Source organism: Hipposideros armiger, unplaced genomic scaffold, assembly GCF_001890085.2.
Source record: "Hipposideros armiger isolate ML-2016 unplaced genomic scaffold, ASM189008v1 scaffold_212, whole genome shotgun sequence".
NCBI classification, from domain to species: Eukaryota; Metazoa; Chordata; class Mammalia; order Chiroptera; family Hipposideridae; genus Hipposideros; species Hipposideros armiger.
Genome location: NW_017731562.1, coordinates 2,666,667 through 2,677,981, shown reverse-complemented (window position 1 = coordinate 2,677,981; position 11,315 = coordinate 2,666,667). Strand labels below are relative to the sequence as shown.

The 11,315-nt window shown below is 35.9% G+C and overlaps 1 protein-coding gene across 1 annotated transcript in view; it reads left to right on the top strand.

The window, feature by feature from the left end:
• Positions 1-2,976: 2,976 nt before the first annotated feature.
• ZNF385B (zinc finger protein 385B) overlaps positions 2,977-11,315 on the top strand; it is a 95,441-nt gene continuing 87,102 nt past the window's right edge. The window contains exon 1 of the mRNA XM_019654017.1: positions 2,977-2,997. Coding sequence (XP_019509562.1) covers positions 2,991-2,997 — 7 coding nt within the window. The 5' untranslated portion in view covers positions 2,977-2,990. The remainder of the gene's footprint in view (positions 2,998-11,315) is intronic.

Here is an 11,315-nt window from a genome sequence, read left to right as displayed (position 1 = left end):
AATTCTCATTTCTATTTTGATATTATCACTTTTGTTTTCCCCCACCTAAAATAACTCTTTTCTTTCAATTTTGCCATTTTTAAAACATGAATAAATATAACTGTTAGGAGAGAGCTTAGAAACTCTTGGCACTAGGAAGATGTTTTTATCTTTTAGTCCCCAGTGGGATTTCAGGTGGTTTGGAAAATATTGAAAGAGCACTGACTTCTTTTATTCTACCTCATCGGTGGATTAGAAATGTAAACACAGAGGATTCAGTACACTCTTGCAAAAAGTGAATAGATTAAAGCCAATGCATTGATTTTTCCAAGGTACTAGAGATTTTGTGATGCGGGACAGCTTAGCAGACACTGTTGCTCAGTGTAGTTATCACAGTTAGGCTAGCACTTGATTTTGGAAGAAGTTTTTTTCTAGCCTGGGTCCATCATTGGCTGCATTTTGTATATTTGCTTTGTCATAGAATTATTTATCCTTGAGCATCATTTTCTTTATCAGGAAAACATGGGATGTAACAGTTTAGAAATATTGTTAATATACGGAAAAGCACCTTGTCCTCCCCAATGAAAAGTTATAGTATTTATATGACCTAGGGCGCTGATAATGAATTTGTATAAAAATGTGCCATTGAATTTTATGGTGGATTTAAGTTTTTAATTTGTCCCACTCTGTCATGCCTATGGCAGATACTCTCAGGTGAGTACATATGAAAACCACCCTCAGTTGTTACGCCTGATAGGACTATTTGAAACATAACTGGAGCTACGGCCTTAATTTAATTGTTTTATTTTGTCATGAGGACAAACTTGTGCAGATATTAGCAAAATATTGCTATTTTTTTATTTATAGAAGCAAATACTGAAAACAAAATTAATACAGTATAGCTGCAAAACAAGGCGAATTTTATGAGTCCTTTCTAGTTCAATGGCAATATAAGAGAGAGAGAGAGAGAGAGACAAAGAGACAAAAAGGTGAGAGGGACAGACAGGCACATACTCATAACGCGATGCCAGAGACATGAGAGAGACAAGAAAGATGGGAGAGACAGAAAAGACAAGTGAGTGAGAGGGAGGGTGGCTAGGGAGACAGTGAAAGGTGTTAGAGAAAAAAAGAGACACGAGGCAATCAAAGACTGGAAATGAAGATTGTACAATTTGGGAACTTTGATTTCTTTTGGCAGTTTCTTTAACTCGAAGCATGCTTTGTCAAATTAAATACATTGAGCACCAGGTCCATTTCCATGAATTGTTTACTTTCCGTTGTGTCCTTTAAAAAAGGGAGCTGAGAAGGCTGTTGGAAGTTCAGAAGAGACCAAGAGTCAAAACAAATGTTCTTCTAAAATAAAATAGTCCCATTGCTTTGTAGCCTTATGAAGCAAATCATTGAACAGGAAAGTGATGTGTACTATGATTAATTTCTTGACTTTTCATGTGGCTCCTTATTAAAAAAATCATTGTCTTTGACTTTGGAGTTCATTGGAGGAGTGAGGAGTCATTTGGGAAGTTAAAAAGACATTCCACAGGAGAAAAACTGGTACAAAGCCAGTATATTGATACAAGAACAAACATGATACACAGGGACAGGGGCAATCGTTTATGATGAATCACTTCCAATGCAAAAAATCCTTGGACATTCACTGGAGGGCCTTATCTGATGTTTTTCATATCACTGGTGCCCCAGAAGCTGCCTGTGTGACTGAAGCAAGTAGCATCAATTTCTAGGATGTCAGGACCATGGCAGAGTTCCAAGAAGCCATGCCAGGGATTGGTCATTCTGTTCAATACCTACTAAAGACCCTTTGGAGTACAGCATCCCCTGGGTCACAGGACACTCTGTGTTTCTCAGTATAAGGGTAGTATCACATTGTCTCCCAGTTGCCCAGGTCTTTTGTTTGAAGGAGATAGATGCCCTGCCTAACTAGATTGTTCCTATTCATATAGTTTTCGTTCTGCAATACTTCATTCTATACAGATTTCTGCCACACAATCAAAAGATAAAAGAGAAGGAAATTATTTTAGGAATGAGATGTTAAAAAATTCCAAAGAAGGAATCAGTGCTACTTCTAGTCTTCTCTGCAAAATTAAGCCAAGCTCACCACTTCTCTGTCCCTCTCTAAATGACCCTCACCCGTTTCCTCATCCTAACCTCACCATCTCCCCATTACTCATGATCTCTGTTCACCCCATCCCTGCATGGCCAGCAGGTTTCCACAGGGATGCAATGCTGGCTTTCCTGCTGCCTCCACAGCAGCCCCACAGCCAGGTAGGAACCATCTTTCCTGCTCCAGGGTGAAAATGGTTTTTTGGCTGATGATGGACCAATAGTGGCCTCTTCTATAACAGTCATCATGATTATAATACTCCACTAGGATTTTTTTTTCTGAATACTCCATAGCTTATTATAGTTGTGGTGGCCATAGTCTATGAGTACAAAAGGGAAAAAGGGTTACAGCACAGTTTTTACTGTTTCTATTTATTCCCAACTTACACTGTTCATTACTATTTTTTCTTTTTAACATGGGCAACAGCTTTGAATAGCTTAGAAATGTTTGGTTAATATTTAAGCTAGGGAAATCATTTTTCTCTTCCAAGGTGAAAGTTGAGAGCACTGGTATAGCAAATATTAACTTTGTTTCTTTAAATTGAGCAAGCTTCTGCAGAGGGGATGCGGGAGTGTGTGTGTGTGGGAGGGGGCGATTGGTGGAAATACCTTTTTAACAGGAACATTAAGTAAACCACTGCTTCTTTTTTTTTTCTTTTGATTCTTAAATGCAAATATCCTACCTAGACACTAATGCAAGGACTGAAATTCTCTAAAACCAAGAGGGAAAACATTTTATGTCCTGGAGCTAGAATTTAGAGCAACAGTTGGGTGTGTGGACCTCCTGAGTCGCTATGTACAGCTCTTACAGCCCCCCACTCTGTGTGAGCTGCTGAGGAGAGGCCACAAGACAGCCAGAGGCCTCAGTGGCCCTGCTGCTTTGATCCGCTCCAATGCAAGGTCAGTTGCCATTGCTTGGGAAATGTGTCTTTTCCAGATAGCAGTGCTGATAGTATAAAAACCACCAACAGAAATGCTAGTATGCCTCCTACTATCAGGCTACTTGAATTAGCAAGATTGAGCCACACAGTATGGTTAAAAGCATAGTTTGAATGGGGTTTGTTCTCTGTTTTTCCCATTGGGAATATTAGAAGAATTATTTAAAATGAGGTTTTGGAATTCATCTTCTGTTTAATATGGAAAGAAACATTGGCTCTGGGCCGCTCAGGCTTTTCTCTTTCATTTTATTTCTTTCTTTCATTAGTCATAGTAATAAACCATTAAAATTAAAATCTCATTCAAAAAGAAATGCCCCTAAATTCCAGTCAAAATATAAAAAGAAAATGAAATACTAATCTACTTAAATTTTTAAAGACGATAATGACCATCCTGTATGATTCTTGCACATCTTTGATCATGAAGACTTAAATATCCCCAGTGTCCCTGGACAAGGAGCTCTGGGTTCAATTCTCCCCTCAGACAGACACCATGCATCATTAAGTTCTCCCAATTGCAGTTTTCTCATATAAAATGAAAGGTAAATTTCTAAATTATGTTAACCTCTAACATTTTATGAAATATAGTTCCTCTGTGAATATTATTCAGTGGTTTGAGAAACATAGTTGTTGTTTTTTTCTAGGAAAGTCTGTATTTTTAGGAAGGTTTCTAAAATAAGTCATAGTTCTAGGCTGCCATGAGGTCCCTGGCATGCTGTAAGGGAAGAGCACATAGCTCCTCTGTGACAGAAAGAAGCTGCAAACCCCAAGAAGGCCTCTTGATGCCACAGACAGGAGTCACTGGGCAAATGTAGCTCAGGGACCATCTTCCTGGGGTTTTTTGCCAGAAAATTTCGTCAGGCTACTGTGACCTCCCCATCTATTTGCGACCTCAGACATTTTTAGTAAAGCCCTGTCTGGATATAATTTTGGCTTCTCTAAAGACTTAGTAATTTAGGAACTAAGCACATGACATTCCCTTTTGATAAGTCAGGTGTATTAAAAACTATTTCAAAAAACTTGACAAAGCATTTGTCAGAACCCTGTTTTCTCTTCTTTGAGTTTCCTTTCCCACATGGTCATGCTTAGCACTATGGGTTACAAGTGGAAAAACTATAACAAAGAAAAAATGTTTCAAATTCAGCTTAAAAGAAGACAATTAGATCTGGTGGCTGTTTTTTTTTTTCTTGTTGTTGTTGTTGTTGTTTTTAAACCAATGATCTTCTTTACTGAAATTCTGAAAGTCGCAGATTCTTCAAAGCAGCTTTAAAAAAAGGATTGCAACTGATGAAGTATGTCACAGTTTTATTCAAACTATATTTTGTACTATATAGCAAATAAATTGGAATCATTTTTTTCCAGATTTAAATATAAGAAACTCAGTGCATGGACAAGATATTCAGATAGAAATGAATCACCCCTTGGCTGTATGTTTTCTATTGCCACACTTCTAAAAAGCTATCCATTGCATCTTAGTGAAAGATTCACTGTTTTGTGTAAAAGCTGGCATATTACTACTAAACCCAAAGGACATTGTGACTTAAAATCTATCATGATATGGCTTGCCTGCTGTTTTTTCATGCAGCACTTCATTTTTGCTTATAAACTTCAGTGTGGTGCTCAGAAGGATTTATTTTTAAATGCAGCACTCTGCCAGGATGCTGCCGTTACAGCACTTGGGAGGGAACCCTGGCCTGCCCCAAGGGAGATTCGGGTGCAGAACGGCCAATTGCTCAGATTTTATAGATTCAAAGTCCTAGATACACATTTTTCTCGGTGGCATCACTGAATTCTATATCAGTCTCCTGTATCCACTTCTGAAATTCAGCAAGGAAGCGTCAGCATTAAAGAAAACTTTTATTTTCTGGCAAATCATTTTGAGTAAAATCAAGCTGGCAGTGGAAAAAAGAACTCAAAGAACATCATATTCATCCTAAAAATATATATAAACTTGACAGTATTTGAAGATGTTCTTCTTATTGGGGAATTTGCCTATGTTTGTCAAACGAGTTTACTAAAATTCATATAATAGCATTGAATACATTACTTTTTAGAAATTTCTATTAAGGTATAACATACACAAAAGTGCACATATCATCAGGATACAGTTGGGTGAATGTACACAAATGTACATACCTGTGCAGCAGGCACATTTCCAGCCCCCTAGAAGACCCTCTCATGGTCCCTTACAGTCACTCCAACCCAGCTCCATCCCACGCTTCCTGCAAAGATAGCCATAATCCTAAAACAGCATAGATTCATTTTGCCTGATTTTTATAAATGGTATCTATCACCCAGCATGTTGATATGCTCCTTTATTTTAGTTCTTTTTCTCATCATTTATGTTTGCAAGGTTCATTTGTTGTTGCATGTACTTATATATCATTTGTTCTCATTGCTGTATTCGAATCATTATATGAATGTTTTATTGTGTGAAGATACTAAAATTATTCTTTCTACTGTTAATGGGTTAATTGGCTAATTTTCAGTTTGGGGTAACTTATAAATAGTATTTCTAGGAACATTCTAGTACATTTCTGTTAGGTATATACCTAGAAGTGAAATTGCTGAGTCATAGCTTATGTATATATTCAATTTTAGTAGATGTTACCAGTTTTACAAAGTAGCTGTAGCAATTTACACTTCAGATAAGAGTTCTAGTTGTTCCACACCCTTGTCAACACTTAATAATCTCTGTCTTTCTTCATTGTAACCATTCTCTATGTAATGCCATCTCATTGTAGTTTTAATTTGCATATTCCCAATGACTAATGAAGTTAAACATGTTTACAGGCCATTTTAGTACCTACTTTTGTGAAACACACATTCAAGTCTTTTGCCTAATTGTCCTATTACATTATCTTTTTCTTATTGATTTCCAGGAGTTCTTTATTCTACATTAAAGGTGTGTGTGTGTGTGTGTGTGTGTGTGTGTGTGTGTGTGTGTGTATGTAGTGAATATCATCTCCCACTCTGTGGATGACCTTTTGTTCCCTTGATAATATTTTATTCTTACATTCTTATTCTTTTTTATTTTTTTCAATTATTGTTGACATGCAACGATACTATATTAGTTTCAGTTGTACAGCATAGTGGTTAGACATTTATATAACTTACAAAGTGATCACCCCAATAAGTCTAGTACCTACCTGGCTCTATACATGTAATAGTTATTACAATATTATTAACTATATTACCTATGCCATACTTTACATCCCCATGACTATTTTGTAACTGCCAATTTGTACTTCTTAATCCCTTCAACTTTTCAGCCAGCGCGCCACCACCCACCCCCCGCCAACCCTCCTCCCATCAGGCAACCGGCATACATTCTTATTAATAGAGTATGTCTCTTTTTTTTCTTTTATGATTAGCATCTTTTGTGTCCCATTTCAGGAATTTTTGCTTACTCCAAGGTCACAAAGATGTTCTGCTTCTGTCTTTATTGTTTTACCCTCTAATCTCAAAACACTAAGAATATCTTGAGTGTCTAAAAAAGTTTTTAACTTTAATACATTCCATTTTTCTATGCTTTTTGCTTATGCACTTTCCTCAACCATTCTCCCATACCCACTTCTCAAAATACTATTCCTCATCTTACCTTACGAGATAGCTCATCTATGAAAACATGTATGAACCCAACTCCTAATCAGATGTAATTTCTTTCTCCTTTGAACATCCTTAACATTTTGTTAATAATATATAATCCCTGACACATCCTGCCTTTTATAAACATCATGGATTTAACTATGTATGTTCTCTGGGGATATGGCATAGTGTAAGAGGAGTATGAATAGTTCATATCTACAGTAATTGAAGCTTGATGAACACTTGCTATATGTCAGGCACAGGATTAAGCTCTTTGATAGAACAATCTTAATTAGTTCTCCTATAGTCCTATGATGTAGGCACTCTTATGTGCCCCAGTTTATGGAAAGGAAAATAGAGGTATAGAGAGTAAAATCACTTGTCCAAGGTCAATCAACAAGAAAGGGTGGCCCTGGAAGGCATCAGCTTTCTCCTGAATTGGTGCTTTTGATGTGTGTGGAGCAGCGTTACCTAAAGGACATGCAATAGCGTCATGGTTATCCAAGAAGCTCTGTGAAAATAAAAAAGGGATTGATTCACAAACAAGACATTGAGGATAGAAATGATATAAGCCTAGACTTCCACAGTGTCCATTAGTATATTAAAAGCTCAAAGATGTTTTACAGAGAAGAGCCATGTTACACTTTGTTGAAGCCAGTATTTTCTATATGTATTTGATAACAGAATCTTTTTCACATAACAACTGTATATATAACCTACTTTATGGAATGGTAGCATAATTTAGAATCAGATGAACAGGAGTGTGAATCTAGGCCCTACTATATACTGAGTAATCTTAATCTCTCTAAGCCTCACTCTTCTCATCTATGAAATGGGGAGAATAACATAAACCTCATAGAGTTGTATTATAATTTAATTCAATAAGGAATACAAGTCACTTAGCACAGTACCTGGCATAGAGTAAACTCTCATTAGATGGTAGTAGTTGCTATTATTTTATTGCCTCTTAGTAAGTAAAATACATTCTCTCTGACTCAGTTTGTAATCCCTGTAGCTGTTAGCACTGGCCCATAAGTATTTATTGAATTAAATAATTCTATTATTTGGAGATTATTTGAGGTAACTATATTCTAGGAGCATATCTCAGAGAGCATTAAAAAAATTTATATATTTTAGTTATTTTAACATCAGATACTATATTAAGTTTCAACTAATTCCAAGCTTCAAAAGAGATGCATTTTTAAATTTCTTAGTTTGATGGTAAAAACGTTCCTGTCTACAGCTGGAGGATATGTCGATATAACTGAAGTGTTTTCAGGGGTGCAACAGGGTGACTATAGCATCGTAGTAAAGAACAGCATTCGGTAGTCAAATTGCCTAAGTTTGAATCCTCGCTCTTCCACGTACAAGCTATATGAAGTTAGGCTTAACCACTTCGTGCCTCAGGTTTTCTCCTGTAAAATGGTGCTAGTAATAGTGCCTTTGTTTAATAGCTTGAGAGTATATATGGATATATACTGATTTAATCTATATAATGAGTATATATGGAGATATATAAATATGTGTATGTACTTATATGTGTGCATACATATGTACACTCATGTAACATGCTTAGGGTAGTACATATGTAACCATATACAATGTGTCTGGCACACAGTATGCACTATAAAAGTGTTATTTCTCTTATTATTGTATAAGTAAACCTCTTTATCAGTCATATCCCCTATGCACAAGCCCCTCCTACTGGACATGTTTGATGGTAATTTGTTTTCCTCACATGGCAGACTGATAAAAGAATGGAAATGATAAGAGAAGGAGTGGAGGAGATGCTGGTTCATGATTGTCTTGGTAAGAGAGAAAGTTCCTCAGTATAACATGTAACAAAGCTAGGGAAGCAATAAGAGAAAACTGAGTTTGATAGAAAATCTGAAATGCCACTCATTTAATTTCTTTAAACAAATCTTTGGGAGTTCTATAATTGACATGGTCTCTGCCTAATAGATTTTTATAACACGTTGTTGTTTTTTTTGTTCAGTACTCGCTAAAGTAGATTTACATAATATAGCATAAGAAGAAACTATTCTTCCAGGGGATAGAATGTATACAGATTTGATCTCCTTCTGTGAATGCTTCTCCAAGCAGACTTTCTGTGCTTTTAGCACACCCTCCTTTCTAAAAATGAAGTCTTTTGTTTGTTTGTGTTACAGTACATAAAGAAGGGCCATTAGGGAGCCTCAAAGCTATAACCTAAAGGTCAAAGACTAAGGCAAGTGTCACCTGGCCCTCAAATGAGGTTTTATTGCGATGGATTATGACATAATCAACTAAAATAATAAGGCACCTATTATGTTACAAAGGCAGTTGGCTGAAATAATAGTTTTCTTTATGATCATCGTGTTGTGTTGTCTTTCACGTATTATTGGTTTCATAGCTATAGATGAATACAACTGGATTTTGATGGATTTTACCATCAAAATAAAATTTATGGGAGAGGGTTAATTACATTCTTATGGGAAATTATGTGGACATGTCATTTCCACAATGAGAATGGCGGCTGGTAGATCTTTGAGGTATACATGCTTGTATGTGTATATTTAATTTTCATACTGGGAGCTTGACAAATAGATATACATTAAGTAATATAAAAAGCCTTATTATCAAATAAAGTGGAGCCCTATTATGACTTTATTCATTATGATATACACACACACACATAAATACACACACATATAAATACACACACACACACACGATTATATCATATGCTTTGAAACATAACTACATCTTGGAGGTGTTTTACATAGTATTACCAAATACTAGTTCAAAAGACAAAGGTTGGCCCTGTTCCATAAGAATAGCAACATTGTAAATGGGTACATTATGCCACCCTTTGTGTTGAAACACCTGTTCATTATATTTTCAACCTTTGTCTTTTCCTTATTGTTCCTTGAGTTTCAGAGAAGTAAGCATTTCCTTGCAGGGGGCTATGCATTTGGGCCAAATTTCTGCTAGTATCTCCCAATGACTTTCCGGCATCCCCAGGTGAAGAGAAATGCTTCCCAGCAGTAGCTGCAGCAGCAAAATCTGGAATAAGGTAACAGAGAGATCAAAGCAGGAACTAACCTGTGCAAAAAAAAAAAAATGCACTTTATCATCATTCATTTCCCATTTGCAAAAACTTCCTTTGAAGCAATCAGCCTTGGTGAGGCAATATTAGAAAGCAGGCTTTAAAAGTGAAAACTGCAAGGTTGAGGTGAGGGAATTGATGAAAGCATAGTTTATATTTATTCAGAAGTACTTTAAAACAATCTGTGTTTAACATGGCAAATTGTCTGTCATTAAAATGCTAATGAAATGGTAAACAGCTGCTAAGTTTTTTATGTTAATGAATGGTGGTAGCTTAGTTGCTCTCAAGCCTTGTGGTTATTAGCATAGAGATTTGATTGGGTAAGGGGGATCATTGTGCATTCTGACCTTTGTTGATGGAGCAATCTGTTTGTCAAGTTCCTTGTTTCATTCTATTTGATTTTAGTTTGTTAGTACAAAGTGAGTCTTGCCAGGCCCTGGGGGGCCATGTATTACAAAGTGGTATCAGAGCCACCATTGTGGGCTTAGAGAAAGAATTTGCTTTGGGGGGAAGACCCAAGGTGGCAAAATAATTATACATTTGTTCATCAGGCAGCTTTAAATAGAATAATTCTGTAAACTTTTTATACTTTAGACTTCTAACAATTATAGTAATTGTAAATTGTAAAAGTCTGTTGATCTAACGTAAGAAATATCTGCTTTTTCAATTTAGCTAAGATTTTAAAGCAAAGCTTTTAAAACAAATATTTTAGTAAGTGTCTTTGAAACATTTGATATATTGATATAATACATCATCTTGGATCTACAAGCTCTAAAGTTAGCAATGAATATAATAACTAATTAAAAAATAATGCATAATTAAATACAAGGTGCTTATGTGAATGCCAGGCTGAGATCAGAGCGTTTACTTTGGCATCAGAAAAACAACCATTACTGTTTAATCTATACTTTTGACTGATTCTCTTTTTGCTGAGTCCTACTCTGTATTCTCTAAAGGATGGGGTTGACCTGAAGACTGTCATTACAGATAAATGCTTCAAATGTCTTTCTCTTTTTTCTGTTTTTAGGATCAATGTAAATGAGGTATGACAGTCTATTAAACACCATTGCCAATAATGTTCTGGAATAATTTGAAATATAATTCAGAGTTTATTAAAGAAATTCAGCATCAAAAAAAGTCATTGAAACAGGAATTTTAATTATTCTGGGACACTATATAAGAATATTGGTGGAAATTTTAATAGTTGGAGCATTTTTCCATAGTGTTCATTTTCCCATGCTGTTCTTAAAGGCAGAAGGGATTATAGGCATATCAGTATTTGTAACCCGATATAGGCGTGCCAGGAGAAATTGGAAACCTCATACACTGCTGGTGATAATGTGAAGTATCGTATTTCCCCATGTATAAGACGCACCCTTTTTTGAAAAATGTGGGGTCTAAAAACTGGGTACGTCTTACACAGTGGTTGTAGATTTCAAATGCCATAGATGGAACTGAGGATAAGGCAATATATGAAGACAGTGATTTGTCATCAGACACAGATGAGGACAAGCTAATGGCTGGGAGTTTTGACAGTGATGAGGAGTTGTATGAATTTTATGATGAATAAAACTTGAGTTCAATAATTTTATGTAGTACATTTTTTT